The sequence below is a fragment of the Hoplias malabaricus genome, chromosome 8 (genome assembly GCF_029633855.1).
Source record: "Hoplias malabaricus isolate fHopMal1 chromosome 8, fHopMal1.hap1, whole genome shotgun sequence".
Taxonomy (NCBI): Eukaryota; Metazoa; Chordata; class Actinopteri; order Characiformes; family Erythrinidae; genus Hoplias; species Hoplias malabaricus.
In genome coordinates this window covers 10,054,237-10,073,537 of record NC_089807.1, presented here as the reverse complement: position 1 = coordinate 10,073,537, position 19,301 = coordinate 10,054,237, and the positions used below count along the sequence as shown (strand labels likewise).

The following is a 19,301-nucleotide window of genomic DNA, read 5'->3' as shown; positions in this document are numbered from 1 at the left end:
GTTATTTATATAATTTCATTCCCATACTGGAAGCATAATACCTCACCAAAAAGCCCATGGGTATATCTTATTTTACTTTAAAACATTTTACACCTTTTACGCTGCTAACTGCTTGATCAGGTTTCTATTGGCCATAACATTTTTTTTGTGTCTCATTTTCTGTGAGAACAGGTAGATTGGACAGCAAAAACATTCAATGTGATCATTATTTTGCACCCTACCACATATCCATCCATATGGAACTAAAAAGTAGTCTAGTTGCACAATGTTGCCTTGTGGCAACAAATGAATACATGAAGTGTTAGTATATAATTATAAACAAATTATGTATTTAAACAATAAAATGTAGCTCATTAAAGATTTATGTACATATGAATATCTTTGTGTGAATGTATGTCTATGAAAAACATGAAAAACTAAGGCTTTTTCTTAGCTTTTGCTAGCACTGTGACCTATGCAGCACTGCTTTCCGAAAGGGTTGCTCCACCCTCAAACTGACAACGACATTCTGCACCCCATGTTATTGGTCACTGATGTGTCATGTGACACTGGAATTATTTAAATATTGTTTTTTGTTTTTTTTTAAAGGGAAGATTTTATGGCCAAAAATGTAGTTTGTTGCCTGAGGGCAACACTATGCCATAGAGGGTTAATAATCTGTTTGGATGAACACTTTGAGTTAAAAAATGAATCTGTATTGCTGTAGACATGAATTGAGTTCCATGCATTGTTCATCTAGACGTGCTCTAAATGCAGCAATATGAAATAGGCCATATTTTGATATAGTATAGGATAATGGACACAGGTTAAAGGCCAATAGAACATGAAATCTCTTCTTAAAGGATGCATGCTTAATGTGAACTGCTCTCCAAAGCTCTGCCCCTTAACCCTCCACCAATAAGGAGAGGTTAGGAGCCACTTGGACAATACACAGCCCCATCCAGGAGCCTATAATTTCTCAGTGGATCCAAGTTCCATACACTTCCTTGGGTGCATCAAAGATGTTTCTCTTGGATGCAGAAAATTCATATCTCTTAACTGCATAGCCCTGCACACGTACAGGGGTTGGACAATGAAACTGAAACCTGGTTTTAGACCACAATAATTTATTAGTATGGTGTAGGGCCTCCTTTTGCAGCCAATACAGCATCAATTCGTCTTGGGAATGACATATACAAGTCCTGCACAGTGGTCAGAGGGATTTTAAGCCATTCTTCTTGCAGGATAGTGGCCAGGTCACTACGTGATGCTGGTGGAGGAAAACATTTCCTGACTCGCTCCTCCAAAACACCCCAAAGTGGCTCAATAATATTTAGATCTGGTGACTGTGCAGGCCATGGGAGATGTTCAACTTCACATTCATGTTCATCAAACCAATCTTTCACCAGTCTTGCTGTGTGTATTGATGCATTGTCGTCCTGATACACGGCACCGCCTTCAGGACACAATGTTTGAACCATTGGATGCACATGCTCTTACTGGTGCAATGTGCAGTTAATGAAGATTGGCCACCAGGCTGCTCCAATTTAGCCATGAAACCTTCCACACTAAAATGACAGGTGTTTCAGCTTCATTGTCCAACCCCTGTATAACCACACACCGATGCATGAGGGCTACATGATGAGAAAAAAAAAACTGGTGCAGAAATTTAGATCATGATTGTGTATCACTATTATATCACCACAGTTCTGTTTTAATTTAAAAAAGGTGTTAAATTCCAGAATACTATACTAAACCAAGTGTTTCACAACAGAGAGAGAGAGAGAGAGAGAGAGAGTAATGCCCCCAAGTGGTTCTTTGAAACAGAGCTGCTTGGTTTGCACAATTTCTTTAATTACGTACTGAATTAAATGTTGCCTTTACATTTTTCATTAAAATGAAAACAACCTGGGAAACTACAACACAACCGCTTTGACATTTAATATGTAATGATCATCATCATCATCATCATTTTCTTCTCCGCTTCTCCATTTCAGGGTCGCGGTATATGTAATGATGTAAATGGTAAAACATTGGTTATTTATTTGTTTATTTATTTATAGCTTTCCCAGGCCTAGGGTAGTGTATAACTATTCCATGTAATAAATTTGTATTTTAAACATTTCTGACAGCACATTTCTTTTAACACCAAGGAAAATAGCACATTATACGTCAAAACATTCTGGATTATTTTACGGTTAAATTATACACACACTTTGGAAATTTCACAGAATTCCCTTTTAATACATTACATTTTTTTGCCCAGGTATAAATGCATTTCCCTAGAGACAGAGCTCCACAGAGAATATCTTTAAGCCCGTTTCTGAAAGATATGTTCTATTATGTACTGGTGTCTCTTGTAGCAGTGTCCAAAAAATTGATTGGACAAGTTGAAATTGTGGCCATTTTGTTTGTGATGCCAGCAGCAGGGGCAGTGTTTACCTTTGTGTTGCTTCCCCTCTTATTTTAACAACACTGAGGAGACCCATGGCTTTAGTTTTGAAAGTGAAAGGTTTTCCCATTATTCCTTTATACACGATTTCAGCTGCTCAATTTGTCAGGTCTCCAATGTAGTATTTTTCATTTCATAACGCATCAAATACTTGTAATGGACCTTGCCACCTCTGTTTTACTATGGGACAATTCTGTTTCTCACAGAATGGTGAACCGTTCCCCATATTTGTTTCTGAAAAACTCACCACAAACATGTTGCCTATGAAATGAATTAAATCTGTGTAGCATTACACAATTTTACCAGCCTTTTGTTCATCATCCCAACCTTTTGGAACATTGTTCAATCTAAATTGAATAAAAAATGTAAATAAATAAATATTCTTTTAAATAAATAATATTTTTGTAACAATTTGCCCATTGTTCCAGCTTTTCTGGGAATGAAGTTTGTACATACAATAAAGTAATGTAATGTATTAGGTCCTATCTGTAGCACTAATCCAGTTCAGTGTCGTGGTGGGTCCAGAGCCTACCAGGAATCATTGGGCGCAAGGCCTGAAAGGGGCGCCACACATTCACTTTTGAGTCGCCAATTCACTTACCAACGTGTGTTTTTGGACTGTGAGAGGAAACCGGAGCACCCGGAGGAAACCCACGCGGACACGGGGAGAACACACCACACTCCTCACAGACAGTCACCCGGAGCGGGAATCGAACACATTACCTCCAGGTCCCTGGAGCTGTGTGACGCTACCTGCTGCGCCACCGTGCCCCCACCCCCCAACTTTAAAATCTGAAATACGGCTTTTCTAAAACTAATATTCTATGTGTTTTGTTACTCCTTTTGATTTATTATTTATTTATTTATTTTTAAAAAATCATGCTGTACTTATGTACACTTGTTGTAATAAACCTGAATTTAGGGGAGTTTCATCTATTTTTTTATACTTTCAAACATTGTTCCTTTCCTGTGAAATTATTAAGGATCAGCCACCTTTAAAACACTAGAGGGCAGTGTTGTGCAGTAAACCAGTAAAATGTGTACTGTTGGTTCAGTCAATGGAGGGCTATGAGGGCTCCACACCTATAGGGTGCTATAGGGCCTGAATCATTAGTGCTATAATTATTTGGCCTCTGAAATGTTATGTTTAGTGATATGTTATTTTCTCACGCACAGTTACACGCTGGAAAACACACACAAAAGTCATTTCTCACACAGACACTTGGGTTTGTGCTTTATTGTGGTCACACTGAGGAACCTAAAGGTTTCACTGGGCAGTAGTTTTCCTCTTTTCATCAGTTAACTCTTACCCAAAGGACTTTAAATTTGCATGGGCATTGCCATCTGTAGATTTTTAGAAAATGTGTCCGTATACTTCCACCCTCAGGGCTCCAGGACACTGCCTTATCTTTAACATAAGCAAATACACTGTGGTCATGAATTGGGTGAAAAGAGTGTGTGGATCCCTGGTGTTCTTTCCTGAGTGGTGGCGAGAGGCAGCATGCACTGTGACCCAGTCTGCGCATAAGTGTATTTGAGCATGCAAATTTAATAAGTGTTTATTTAGTGGGGCCAGGCTGTAATTAGGTTAATGCTGCAGCAGCACAGGCCTCCTCTCCCACTGCTCCATTCTCTTCACCTGCTCAGGCGGAAAGCCCTGCAGACAAGCCTGGCGCTGGCACCGTTCGGGCCGTGCCCACCTGGGCCTGATGGACACTCGCTCTGTCCTGACCGCCCGCCTCGCATGCTGTCAGCGTCCAGCCAACTGACACCAACTGTCAGCCACCAGTATGGCACTCATGGAACAAAAAAACCCAAAGTTGCTTAAATACAAGCACAGGAATAGCATACAGTGTAAAAGAACTCCTCTCCAGAGCAAAGCAGGCTTCAGGTCCCTGTTCATGCAGGAACATCACTCTAAACTATTAAGAGTCCTCAGACAATGCTGTAAATAAAAGGGCTAACCTACTGCTCCTGATTTTGAAGCTTTCTGCATAACAGGTGCCAAACACAGGCCTGAACCAGTACTGTCTGGCAAAGACGCCCTAAAACGTTTCTACCATGTCATTCTCTCCATGATGTTCAACACTGTTTATGACTCTTCATCTACTTGTATACCCCCCCCCCCCTCTCTCTCCCCCTCTCTCTCTCTCTCTCTCTCTCTCTCTCTCTCTCTCTCTCTCTCTCTCTCTCTCTCTCTCTCTCTCTCTCTCTCTCTCTCTCTCTCTCGTTGAATATGGCTGTTTGTCTGTGTTTTCTGAATGTCACACTCCCACACACTTCCTCACACCCACTGCTTCCATGCTGCAGCTGTGTGTGGTCTGCCTCATACTTCCTGTTCTGGCTCCTCTCTTTGGGCCTTTCCACTCACACACACACACACACACACACACACACACACAAACACACACACACTGGAAATCACATGAACACGTTCATGCACACATATGCAGTCACACATAACTTCTCACGCATACAGCTGCAGATGCTCAGGTTGGCTGAGTGTGCTTTACCGTGGTCTCACTGATAAAGGTCTGTGTCTAAATACCATGTTAAATGTCATCCATTTGCTGATGAGACTCAAGATTGTTTCTCTGTCTCCAGCTCAGACTCCGCTATTTGAAACATTCCTTTTTTGTTTCAAATGAAATTTGGTGTAAACTGTAAAATATATGTTGCCTTAAATGTTTCAGTATAATGCACCTGTCACAGTGAGATATTATCTTATGGCATCCCTTAGGGTCTGATGTTCTTTGGGGTCAACAAAAAGAAATCACTAAAATTTTAGATATTCAGCAGAAACAAACATTGTCCAATGCCTTTAAACTCTTAAACTCCAAAAGTTTAATAGAATTCCGTGGCGTTATATTCAGTAATAACTCAAAAAAACTGAAAACATTTAAGGGGAATTCCACTCAGCTTTTCTGTAGAATTAAACAGAGTCATAAGAGTGACCTGGTATCAAAATGCTTCATTCTAGAGAAACATAGAGAGTCAGAAATGTTCAAAGAGCTATTGACAGTATCAGACGTTGAGAGAGCTTCATATCTTTAAATCGGACCTTACAGGAAGTAAAATGATTATTCTGGCTGATGTCTGGCCCAAGGTTTTGCCTTAAAACACATTTTCAAAGCTCAAACATGATGACATGTCACATATAATGCCAAATAGGAAGTTAATAATCTTTATTTACCGTCGTGAAGCATATAAACTCAGAAGACATGTCTGGGTCCACTTGTGATTTAAGATATTAGCCAGAACAGAGTGGATTCATTTGCATTGCAGACATTTCGATCCCTGGTTCCTGTCATCATCGCTGAAGTGAAATAGACCGTTTTCTTTGCAATGACCCATTTCACATCAAACTGCTCTCAATGAGTTTGTAAACACCTCAGAGATTTGTAGAGAAATTTGTGTTAAATGGTGGAATGCTCCTAACTGATTAGGAAGCCCCCTTCTTGTTAAACCTTTAAAAGCACAGCCCTGTTCATCAAAATGACATAGTTAGAAGTCATTTTCTATCCCCTTATTTCTTAAACCTAGCTAAGATTAACTGTACACTTTCACCTTCATTCAGTTTGCAGGGATCTGTGAATATGCAGTCACGCTCTGTCAGGTCACTTACACCTTCACCATTTGCCTATAGCTTGAAAGCCCTGCTCCACACGTCGACTGGATTAGTTCCTTAGATGATGAAAGAATCCCTGGCTGTCTGAATCTGCACGTTTGAGAATGTCTTTGGAACACTGCAGTTTCGAAGCAGAAAACCTCATCTGTAAAGTCAACTGCTTTTTTTTCAAATGATATCTTGTAGCATGTAATTTGCAATTTTTAATTCTAAACAGAACATGGGTTGGCATGGTGGCACAGCAGGTAGTGTCACAGTCACACAGCTCCAGGGACCTGGAGGTTGTGGGTTCGATTCCCGCTCCGGGTGACTGTCTGTGAGGAGTTGGTGTGTTCTCCCTGTGTCCGCGTGGGTTTCCTCCGGGTGACTGTCTGTGAGGAGTTAGTGTGTTCTCCCTGTGTCCGCGTGGGTTTCCTCCGGGTGACTGTCTGTGAGGAGTGTGGTGTGTTCTCCCCGTGTCCGCGTGGGTTTCGTCCGGGTGACTGTCTGTGAGGAGTGTGGTGTGTTCTCCCTGTGTCCGTGTGGGTTTCCTCCGGGTGACTGTCTGTGAGGAGTGTGGTGTGTTCTCCCCGTGTCCGCGTGGGTTTCCTCCGGGTGACTGTGAGGAGTGTGGTGTGTTCTCCCCGTGTCCGCGTGGGTTTCCTCCGGGTGACTGTCTGTGAGGAGTGTGGTGTGTTCTCCTCGTGTCCGCGTGGGTTTCCTCCAGGTGACTGTCTGTGAGGAGTGTGGTGTGTTCTCCCCGTGTCCGCGTGGGTTTCCTCCGGGTGACTGTCTGTGAGGAGTGTGGTGTGTTCTCCCCGTGTCCGCGTGGGTTTCCTCCGGGTGACTGTCTGTGAGGAGTGTGGTGTGTTCTCCTCGTGTCCGCGTGGGTTTCCTCCAGGTGACTGTCTGTGAGGAGTGTGGTGTGTTCTCCCCGTGTCCGCGTGGGTTTCCTCCGGGTGACTGTCTGTGAGGAGTTGGTGTGTTCTCCCCGTGTCCGCGTGGGTTTCCTCCGGGTGACTGTCTGTGAGGAGTATGGTGTGTTCTCCCCGTGGGTTTCCTCCAGGTCACTGTCTGTGAGGAGTGTGGTGTGTTCTCCCTGTGTCCGCGTGGGTTTCCTCCGGGTGACTGTCTGTGAGGAGTGTGGTGTGTTCTCCCTGTGTCCGCGTGGATTTCCTCCGGGTGAGTGTCTGTGAGGAGTGTGGTGTGTTCTCCTTGTGTCCGCGTGGGTTTCCTCCAGGTGACTGTCTGTGAGGAGTGTGGTGTGTTCTCCCCGTGTCCGCGTGGGTTTCCTCCGGGTGACTGTCTGTGAGGAGTGTGGTGTGTTCTCCCTGTGTCTGCGTGGGTTTCCTCCGTGTGACTGTCTGTGAGGAGTGTGGTGTTTTCTCCCCGTGGGTTTCCTCCAGGTGACTGTCTGTGAGGAGTGTGGTGTGTTCTCCCTGTGTCCGCGTGGGTTTCCTCCGGGTGACTGTCTGTGAGGAGTGTGGTGTGTTCTCCCCGTGTCCGCGTGGGTTTCCTCTGGGTGACTGTCTGTGAGGAGTGTGGTGTGTTCTCCCTGTGTCTGCGTGGGTTTCCTCCGGGTGCTCCGGTTTCCTCCCACAGTCCAAAAACACATGTTGGTATGTGGATTGGTGACTCAAAAGTGACCGTAGATGTGAATGTGTGAGTGTGTGTTGCCCTGTGAAGGACTGGCGCCCCCTCCAGGGTATATTCCCGCCTTGCGCCCAATGATTCCAGATAGGCTCTGGACCCACCTTGACCCTGAATTGGATAAGCGCTTACAGATAATGGATGGATGGAAGAGAACGTGTGTAAGAATTTTATTTTCTGATTTCAAATTGGCTTAAAGGGTACAAACTCCGAGAGGGAAAAAATAAATCACAATATCAGTGCAAATACAAATTAATGTGTGTATTTATAGCATCTACCAAACCATACACTGTGAAATAAAAAGAAACAGTCAGTTTTTTGTGCTCTTCCTAAGTCCAAAAAACATGAGATAAAGTGAGTCATTGCAATTTTGTGCTGTATCTTACGCAGAGTGCAGGCACTTTAGAGTTGCCACACCTCCTCCCCTGAAGCCCTCCACAGCTCTGCACTCAAGTTTCTGTGAGTTCACAAAGACAAACTTAAATAGAGCAAACAATCACAAGGAGCCTGGAGAAATAAATGTACTGATGAAATATGAAGTAAACAAGAATGGAGAAAAAATAAATGACAAAGGAGTTTCTGCTCCTTGTGCCTCACAGCTGGGCTCTTGTGCTAAACAGAGCTGTGGATCATTATCATTTAATGGAAAAGGGGTTTAATATGAGGGCAGCATGGTGGTGCAGCAGGTAGTGTCTCAGTCACACAGTTCCAGGGACTTAGAGGTTGTGGGTTTGATTCCCGCTCCAGGTGACTGTCTGTGAGGAGTTGGTGTGTTCTCCCCGTGTCCGCGTGGGTTTCCTCCGGGTGACTGTCTGTGAGGTGTTGGTGTGTTCCTGCCTTGCGCCCAATAATTCCAGGTAGGCTCTGGACCCACCGTGACCCTGAATTGGATAAGTGGTTACAGATAATGGATGGGTTTAATATGTCCATTTTAAAGTGTATTACTAGACATGTATATCTAGGGATCTTTGTCCACAGCCCACAGAGTCACTTGTCTCATAAGTTCTGAGCTGTAGCTGTTGAGCTTCTACCATCTCTCAGCTGCTCTTCAGTATCTCCACTCACAGCAGCTCAGCATTTTATAATCATTAACTCTCAAAGACCTTTAGCACTGACATATGTCTCGACCCCCTCAGAGTAACACCACAACAGCTTCCAGTTGAGAGAAGTGGCTAAACCTCATTTATATTTTCCATGTTATAATAAGCCATACGTATATTTACATCTGAAGGTCTTTATTTATCTGGTGTTGCATGGAGGCAAACTGATGAAAAATTACATTGTCACTATGTGATATTTCAAAGCATGAGGCGTAAACAGGCCACAGCTAGACATTAAGGAGAATGGAATATAACTGTTTTCACCTTCTATAAATGTCATAATCCACATCCTTTGAGCTTCATGGTTTTGTAGAAAATGTGGAAAAAAGATGCATCCCTTGAATTTATTCAGGAGAAGGACAATACAGTATACACAAAACATCTGCACAATTTTGCATATTTGAATATGTATATTTCCTTTGGCAGTTTTGCAGATTTCAAGTTAATTCTGTAAACAACTACTTCCAGTTTTAAGCAAAGGTTTGGACACCTCTGGTCAAAAATGTTTAACCTATTTAAGTTAACAGAGCTTAAACTTAGATATGGCACTTCCCCTTAAATTATATGGCACAGCTTTTATATACTTGCTAAATTTAAAGCTGAACTCTTAAAGCTGAATCAAGAGGAAAAATCACACTGAAATATGACGACTGTGCTGCTGTGAGTCACTGAGAAACTTCAAAAATATCAGATTTGTGGGGTGGGATTTGATGGGAGTTTTACTGATAAAGGTGAGGACATGTGCTGGTATGTGAGAATATGAGAGCGCCTCAAAATGAGGAAGATATGACGACAATATCAGAAAATTCACTTCATACCTCAAAGACTCTTAGGTTCTCTTTAGAACTGGCTTCTAACCTGATCCCAATCAGAGTCAGATTCACAGTTATTTTCACTTGTGACAACCGCCACGAAATGTTTTCTTACGTTGTGTGTATTTCCACCTTTTCACCAGGGAGGTCGCTATTTCCCCGAAAGTTACAGTTCACCGTGGAAAAAAAGCTAAGCATAAAATACAAAGAAAATGGCATAAAATAGTTTTTTAGTGTGCTACATTTTGCAGGTAAACAGTAATTGTGCATTAAAATATGGAAGAATGCAAAAACACATTTAGAATTTAATGTAGGCTCTGAAACCACCGCAACCCCGAACAGGATGTAGTGGTTACAGAAAATTAATGAATGAATGGTTGAATTAACGAATGAATGAATGCATGAACATATTGTCTAGGGGGACCAAATGTGCTCTTATGACTGTATATGTGTGTTGGAATCACTGTCATTCAGCGTGTGAATGTACTCAAATATGTGGCATCACCAGTTAAGCATGTTGCACGAGAGAGAGGTGGGGGAGATATTACACCCTGCAATTCACATTCCAGCCCGTGGGGGCGCTGTTGTACAGACGTCGGCGTTATATAAACATGTATGGCTCCGCGTGTGTGTGTATGTGTGTGTGTGTGTGTGTGTGTGTGAGACCGAGAGAAGGCGTGGCTCCTACCACAGCCACGGCGCGAGCAGAACACCATCATTCACATATCCACACAAAGCCAGTCTGACAGCACGAGAGTGAGAGACAGAAAACTGGAAAGAAGGAGAGAACGAGAGAGAGAGAGAGAGAGAGAGAGAGAGAGAGAGAATGGGAAAAGTGAAAGAAGGAGAGAAGAAGGGAAAGAGAATGAGAGAAAAAATAGCAAAAAGTCGAAATAGGGGGATATATTTCTCTCTCTCTCTCTCTCTCTCTCTCTCTCTCTCTCTCCACAGAAACAAGGAAGGCTGTATATGGCCTCTGTGAACTGAGCAGAATCCAATTATAAATGCAGCTGCTTCGGCAGTTTGTCTCTGACTCTGTCCGCTCTCTAATTGCTCAGTAGTTCTGTGTTGTTCTCTCACAGTGGAATATTTACAGAATAATCAAATAACCAGAGAACTGCACAAATACAGCAGGAAATAAAGAGAGAGTGAGACAGAGAAGTGGGATAGAGGGAGCAGTGTGTACATTAAGCATGTGAATGATGGACAAAAATGGAGAAAACTTTTTTTCTCCAAAAGGTTTTCCCTTTTTTCCCACTATTTCCATACATCCCAGTAACTGTGGTCTACAGAAAACCATTCACAGTATTCCGATATCTGTGACAGGAAGGAGTCATGATGTAGCCATTTCATTTACTGACTCTAGGAAAAAAGCCTATAAATGAACACAAAGCTTTAATGGAAGTCAGTATTGAAACAAGTCTAGAATGATGTTTTTCAACTTAAAACAATAAAGAAGCTGGGGATCATAGACAGTAGATAAAGTTTCATAAAATCTAAAGAAATTTCTAGATGCATAAGACAAAGCCAAAAACCATTATTATCAGGCCGTGATTTTCAGGCCCTAAATTAAATACTGGAAATCACAGAATGGGGTCAGAAATACTTTTGAAAATCATTGTGAAACACAGATTCACTTGCATCCACAAATGCAAATTAAAGCTCTATTATTGAATAAAGAAACCATATAATTTGAAGCCCTGGCCTGGTTGTTAGGAAACTAAGCTTGTAACCAGAAGGTTGCCAGTTTGATCCCCAGAGCAGGTCATGACCAATGTGCCCTTGAGCGAGTCACCTAACCCCCAACTGCTCCCCAGGCGCCGTGGCTAAGGTTGTGTGCTCACTACACCTAGTGCTCACTAGTGAGTGCATAAATGTGTGTTTCATTGTATTTCACTGCACGGATTGGTCTAAATGTGGAGAAAAATTCACTTTCAAACTACAAAAACTGGTCTCCTTAGTTTCCAAACACATACAAAGTGTTGTTAAAAGAAGAGGTGATGCAGCACAGTGGTAATCATGCCCCTGTCCCAAATTTTCTCAGTTTCAACAGTTAAATTATTGTCTTTGTACTTCTTTATTTAAACATTTGGGTGGAAATTGTGTGGTAAAAATCTGTTATTAAATCCTGTTCACCATGTTTTCTAAAACATGGGGGTGGGTGGCAGAGAACAGTTGGCCCTTTGGACAGGTGTGTGTGTGTGTGTGTGTGTGTGTGTGTGTGTGTGTGCAGGGTGACTACTGAAGACAACCCTGAAGTGTTTTTCATCTTAATGTTTGGTGAGAGATCCTGAAGGACCAGGAAAAGCAATGAACTTCATCAGATACTGTGAACTCACTGCAGTGAAACACTAATGGAGAGTGATATGTAGATTAATGAACACCTGCTGATTTAAACATTTGAACATTGCAGTGGAATCAGACTCAGCGCAGATCAAATTCATTCAGGCATTAATGAGGGAAGGTACTGATGTGGGATGATTAGTTCTGGATCACAAGCACCACTCCATTTCAACACAAGAGTACCCGATGATACCCTGTCACTTTAAGGATCACACTTCCTCCAAATAAAAAAGTGGGCCGGCATGGTGGTGAAGCACATATTGTTGCACTCGCACAGCTTCAGGGACTTGGAGGTTGTGAGTTCAAATGCTGCTCTAGATGACTGTCTCTGAGGAGTTATTTTGTGTTCTCCCTGTGTCCGCATGGGTTTCCTCTGGGTGCTACAGTTTCCTCCCATGGTCAAAAAACAATCATTGGTAGATGGACTGGCGACTCAAAAGTGTCCGGAGGTGTGAATGTGTGAGTATGTGTCACCCTGTGAAGGACTGGCACCATCTCCAGGGTGTGTTCCTTCCTTGTGGCCAATGAAACCAGGAAGGCTTCAGACCTGCCTGAAGACACCCCCTGAACTTGGTGATCGGTTACAAACAATGAATGAACGAATGAATAAATGTGTGAATGAGAAGGTGAGTGTGAATGAGTGAAACAGTGTGAATGACAGAGTGTGTGTGTTAAGAGAGATTGCTAGAGTGAGTGAGTAAGAGGGAGTGAATGAGTGAGTGGTACAGTGACTTCAGTATGAGTCACTCATCACATATAGACAGTAGAGGGAAAAACATCATCACTGACCCTACAGCAACTAGGCCACTCTCCACTGTCCAGATTCTCCTGCCTCACACTCTGGCCAGACACAAAACTACTAAAAGTGGCTCTGCCCTCCACAGCACCATGGCCCCAGAGCTGGAAATAGACTCCTACAGTACTTCATGAGTCACCAGTATAAAATGGAGGCAACTGTTGATCCAGAGAAATGCTCAGTGTGGACATGGACAAAAGTATTTGAAACTAAAGTGTTTGTATTTTAATTATATTCACTTACATACCTAATAAACCTCAATTTTTTATTGTGTATTTCATATACTTGTATTTCAAAAATATTTTTTACAATGATAAAAAAGGACATTATAATCATACGATGTACAATATCCTATGCCAAACCATTAGGGCTTCGAATAGGGCCCTAACATTAGCAACCAGCTACAACAACTAAAGTTACTCACAGAGCACAGCTCATTAGTAACCACACCACCCACTGCATCGCTAACTCCTCCCAGGGGGCATCCCATCATCTGTGATTTGCTGAAATACACCAAGACCCAGCCTCCGTCCAAGCAAGTTTACAGCCTTACCATTCCCTTTACCGTCCACAACCACAAATCCACACTGGCCTCCCTGGTAATTAAGACTGTACCTAGCCCCACTGGAACCGTTAATGCATGCTCAGTGCCACCAGTTCCATGTGATGTGATCTTTATATGCTACATCACCAACAACAATAATAACACCTCTACAGAGTATTCCCCAAACTAGACTGTGCTCTTTTTATCCACAAACACTGACTACACCTTTCAGCTGTGTCTGATAACTCCTTCACAGCTGCCACCAGTGTCCGCCCCCTGATGCTGAACAGGGACGTGGCCGACCTGGATACAAATCTCCTTACTATCTAACCTAACCTATCTACCTATCTCCACTGGTCTAACATGTGCCTGCCACCAGCGTTCCCTCACCTCAGCCGCCAAGTCCGCATACTTCAGCATCATCTTCATTTTGAAGGCTTCATCTACTGCATCCTCAAATGGAACTTTTAACTGAAATAACCTGTTTACTTTCAGAGTACAGCACCATGCCTGGCTTCAATGCACTCTGGGACCTGCCATTTTTTACTTACATGCTTCACCCCATCTACCAATATTTATAGCCTTTATAGACATATTATTTACCACAAGTGAAAAAAATTCTAGGTCCTCAAGGAAAAGTCTGCTTTGGTCAAAATACTGCAAGGATCAAACACAGCACCTTTCTCCTTGCCTTGACAAATGTTTTCAGCTTCTGTGGAGTACAAGACAGTTTACTCCAGAAGTGAGGAGCATGAGGAGCAGAATCACTGCTTTTCGTCACTTTACTTATTTTTGTTTTTTCTTAAAAAAAAAAAAGATTGGCGACTCGAAAGTGTCCGTAGGTGTGAGTGTGTGTGAATGTGTGTGTTGCCCTGTGAAGGACTGGCGCCCCCTCCAGGGTGTATTCCCGCCTTGCACCCAATGATTCCAGGTAGGCTCTGGACCCACCGCGACTCTCAACTGGATAAACGCTTACAGATAATGAAGGAATGGACAGTGTAGAACTCTAAGTGCACAATCAATCTCATTATGTCGGTTACAAATAGTTTGACTGTAGTCACGGATTAAGAACTCCCAAACTGAATAAAATTCAATGTATGTTGTGTATGTTATGGGTAAGAAACATTTACATTGATTTTATAAACAATATGACATTTCTAAATATAAAATGAAAAAAAGACAAAACATATCTTTTAATAGTTTATTGTATGATATAAAACTACAAAAGTAAGACTGTTTCAAATTCATAGACACCTGTCCATATTTTATATATATTCTACAGTCCACACCTTGATGCAAATACAGTGATGGGTTCATTTTTTCTCAAAATGAATATGTTGGTAATTGCATAGAAAAAGGCACAGCTCCAAGGTCTGTGAAAAATACAGCCTCTCTTATTGAGCAGAAGAAGAGATAACCCCCTCCTTCCCCTTCCCCTTCTCCAACCCCAGCAGTGGTCTCTGTCTCTCTCCTAAAAACCACTTACCTACTTTAATATTTCCCCAAACTCGTGGCCCACGTCGCAGGCTGAAGATGGGTACACATGTCAAACTAACAGAAACCAGAATCAGACATCATTCACTTCTGCTCTTCATACATTTTGGCATTGAGTGTTAGCGACAGACTTTCCAGAAAAACAAAAATAGAAGCTTTGGAGTCTGAACCTCTGAAGTTTGAAGAGAATAAAATATTGCTTCACAAAATTTCCCTTGCACACAAACAGAAATAAACAGACATTAAATAATAATCTTTAAATAGGGGTTGGGAGTGTAGACCTAGAAACAGCTACAAACTCCACCCCAAAAAAAATTATAATATAGGCAACAAAACAGAGACAAAATAATGCATTTTCAAAACAGAAAATAAAATGGCTTCCAACCCAATTCATTAAGCATGATACATTCCTATAAGCAGAGTACATTCCTACCATACATTCTGTACACATTACAATCCAGATGGTAGCTTCACATCAAAATAAATATATTTACACAGGAAATGAAGAATAAATAATTTAAAACAAAAAGAAATCACTCCAAATCCAAATATCTTAAAATAATCAATAATAATTATCATTAAGAATGAACAGTATTGCCTGCATGGCTCTCATACTCCCACTCATAACTGTATTCAATTTTCAGATAATATCTCCAGCTCCTCTGACTGTGACCTGTTTAAACGGACTCCCACTCAAGGCTTCTCTGTAAATAGTGAATGAAAACCCCATATCCACAATGGTCACACCTGAATAAGGACCACGTCTGTGCCCACCTGCACAATGAAACAAAAATATCCTTAAAATCCAACTGTGAAAGGAAATGACATTGATCATGAAGCCATTACTGACAGACAGCGCTCTCCAGTGCAACGGGCTGTAACACTAAGCAGCTGATAAGAGAAATGGTCCCTTTGCTCATGACAGTCAGAAAACAGTCCAGTTTGAAGTAATTCAGTGGTTTGTAGTGAGTTTCAGAGCCAAAGATATTTTACATCTGCACACACAAGGTACTGTTTAATCAGGGAATAAAGGGCAATTAATGAAGATCATCTAAAAATGTTCTATGTGGTCATTCCAAACCTTCTCATTTGCATATTCTAAACCGTACATCTCCAGTGATGTTCCACGCTAATGATCACTGTGAGCCTCGCCACTAGCCAAAACCAATAAGAGAAAGCTGAGAGACAAAAGAAGATGAGGAGAAAAGCAGATGGCAATCAGTACAGTTCAAACAATGGTATAAATACGGTCAAATAAAACCAATCCACCTAAAATCCTACAACTGGCTTTTAGCCTACTATATTGTCACTCTGCATGCAGTAAAATGCATTTCGTACCATCTGAGAGCGCCGGAGGCAGAGGAAGTGTTTGGCAAACAAGAGTAGATGACAAATGAAAATAAAAGAGACTCTTTTAAAATAAATCACCCTTGAAAATGATATTGTTTCCATGAACAGGCACTAACTTTCTGTGTAGTGTTTTTGAATGAGATTGAATTCGTTATGGAAACCCCAAACATAAAGAAATTAATTCACGTTCATGCATTTCAACAGATAATGACAATAAAGAGCTAAAAGCAGTTAACACTTTGATAAAGAGGGAATTATTTGCATCCATTTCTTACAGAATAAAGGGATTTTACTTGGTAATTCCCATTCAGGGAAAGCACTCCCTCTGACAGGACTAGAACTATACAACATTAAATGTGCATCAAAGAAGTTTGCACTTATTGCCTGAACCCAAGTGAACAGTGTAGACCCTTTGAAACTTCTACACCAATCCTCCACATTTACACCAAGTTCATGTATAAATAAGCCAGACAGGGTATAGTATGTACACTTCATATCTGAGATTTCAAAGTGGGAGCCTGGTTCAGTCAGGACAAAGCTGGAGCAGACCCATGTAAATATTTCTCTAATGTCAATGACATAAGAATAATAACACTAAAGAAGCACATATACCAGGTTCCTGTTTTTTAAAAAGAAATCAGTTGTGCTTTGTGAAAATGAAAGTAACAGGCAAATAGGCCCAGCATTGCACGCACTTGCACCTGTATGCTGACGAGGGGAAAGAGAGCTGCTACTTCTTCACTGCTTAGTATGAGAAATGCAAAAGAGACAATAATGAAAGGATAGGAAATTTACCAAGTGGTCATTTTTCAATGAAGGCACTCAAATCTGACCAAGTGTGTTCCTTCATATTCTTCTTTTTTTTTTTGGAAAGGCGAGCACAGTGCATGCACAGTGTTTTGAGAAGTAGTACTGGGTGACATCACCATTGATTATTACAATTGCCTTGTCTTATAAACTGTACAAAACATCCACAGAGATAAGTCTTCAGTTTTTACACTTTGTATTTCTTTTAAAAAAAATTCTTTGATTTATTTTTGCACCCACTCCTCCTCTTCCCCTTCTCAGACCTGGTCATGACCCTACCAGGACCTCCATGATGTGGTCCAGTTCTGTGAGGTCCATTTTGAAAGGCTGGTTGGAGCTGACAGCTGGGGTGGGGCCACTGTATGGGGACAGAGTTTTAAGGAGGTCGTCGGCCGTCATCACAGGGGTCAGTTTGGAGGAGGCGGCCCCTGTTGCCGACGTGCAGGGATCGAAATCGTACATGGAGGTGTCAATATCGGCAAAAAGGATATCGTCCAGAGCCAGGTCGGTGAGGAAGCCTGAGGAAGAAGAGGCGGAGGGAGAAGTGCTCATGTCTAAACCGTTGGGAGGGAGAGTGTCCATCACTTTAGAGTCACTGACCGCTGTAGCTGCAGGTGGACGCTCCAGAGGTGGCAGGCTGAGCCCCTCTAGTTTGGGGCTGCAGGGCTTGCTGCAGTCTTTGGAGTCTGAGGCCCCACTGGCTTGAACTGGTGCCTGGAGGGGCAGCTGTAGGACCGCCGTGAGTGTGGAGGAGGAGGTAGTTAAAGGCCCTGCTGCTGCCTGGGATGCTGGACACAGCTCCTCGATGTCATCCAGGGCAGAGGAAAATGTGTCTCCACCCACTTGTGGATGGAGTCGGGACGTGACATCCTGTAGGTGGGTAGGGGAAAGTGAGGGGGGCGGAGGTGTGCAAAAGGCAGCGCTGTCCTCCTCCAACAATGAGGCTGGGGTGAGGCAGGTGTCCAGCGGGGTTTGGCTGGTCACTGGTGGGGCTGGGGGTAGTGGAGGCGGGGCAGGGGACACAGCTGGAGGGGTCGGCGGAGCTGTCGAGGCAATGGAGAGTGCACCAAAGGCCGGCTGCGCCTCCCGGAAGCCCTCATCCACTGGGTCGTCCGGCGGAGGAGACGGAGGGAAGAAAAGCGGCCGCAGGTTGCCTTCCTGCTTCAGTTCCTCCTGGATGCGCCGCAGCATGTTGTTGATGAGCACGCGTTTCTCCAAGCTGGGCTCGGACAGCGCCCGCTGGTTGTACAGCTTCATTAGAGAGATGTTGAATATGGTCTGCCTCTGCAGAGTGTAGGACACCTTGGAGAGGCCGTCAGCCGCCAACGCTTTGCCTTCCACGCCCTCATCATCCTCGTCCAGCTTCCGCTTTGCTCCTTTACCCAACATATATCTACATCAGAAACAGAGAGAGAGAGAGAGAGAGAGAGAGAGAGAGAGAGAGAGAGAGAGAGAGAGAGAGAGAGAGAGCAAGAGAAAACATTAGAGGCTAAGCTGTAATCTTTTTGCTTAAGTACAGTTTGGACAGGATTAGTTTTACATGGTGAAGTATGCTCAAGTAAATACTACCAGAGAATCTGTGTCCTGGACCTGCCATATTAATAAGTCTTTATAAATTGTGAGCTCTTGCAGATATAACATGATGGCTGCTTTTATCTTTTACAATCAAAAAATATTGAAACAACATACGGGGACGTATTCTGTAGCAAGGGATTGTTTGCATATTGTCTGTTGCCCAAATCAAGTTGATAGAGATTGGCCTAAAATGGAGAATCTTCATTATTAAAATCCAGGAACGTCCAAAGCACGATGTACATTTGAAAACACAGTCTTTACTTTCTCAGGGTCAAATTTGGTTAATGCAAGCTTGCTTTTCAGCTTTTGCAAACATATGAATTATAAACGTGTCTTATTCTGTGTGGCATCAAAATCAGAATTGCACTGTGGGAACCTTACTTCACCGACCTGTAAACTCATCCCATCCAAGTCATACTATGGTTTTCATGTGGAAGTAAATCAAATGACATAAACCTATAAACCTAAACATACATGTCCGTTTACAGACCGAAAGCATTTTAATAAATATTTCCATAAGGTTCTAATGAAAGAAAATCAACAGAAAATGTTAAATGTGTATGAAACATACACATTCCCATTGTAACAATGACTAGCCATAACAGTGACTTGTAAAAGGTTTATAGAACTTAAGACAAGGATATACAATTATGAAATAAAAAGCAATAAAGGCCAAATACCACAGTAATATACAAAAAAAATGCTCCTTGGGTAGGAACCACGTAGCGTTTAGTTGATGAGATGGTATGTTAAAACTTGTTAGGCACGTAAACTGAAGTCATCATAAATAAA

The 19,301-nt window shown here is 42.4% G+C and overlaps 1 protein-coding gene across 4 annotated transcripts in view; it reads right to left on the bottom strand.

Moving 5' to 3' along the window:
• Positions 1 to 14,497: 14,497 nt before the first annotated feature.
• sertad2b (SERTA domain containing 2b) overlaps positions 14,498 to 19,301 on the bottom strand; it is a 43,448-nt gene continuing 38,644 nt past the window's right edge. For all 4 annotated transcript variants that reach the window (XM_066679067.1, XM_066679068.1, XM_066679066.1 and 1 more), the window contains one exon: positions 14,498 to 18,327. In XM_066679067.1, the coding sequence (XP_066535164.1) occupies positions 17,202 to 18,323 (1,122 nt within the window). In that variant the 5' untranslated portion in view covers positions 18,324 to 18,327 and the 3' untranslated portion in view covers positions 14,498 to 17,201. The remainder of the gene's footprint in view (positions 18,328 to 19,301) is intronic.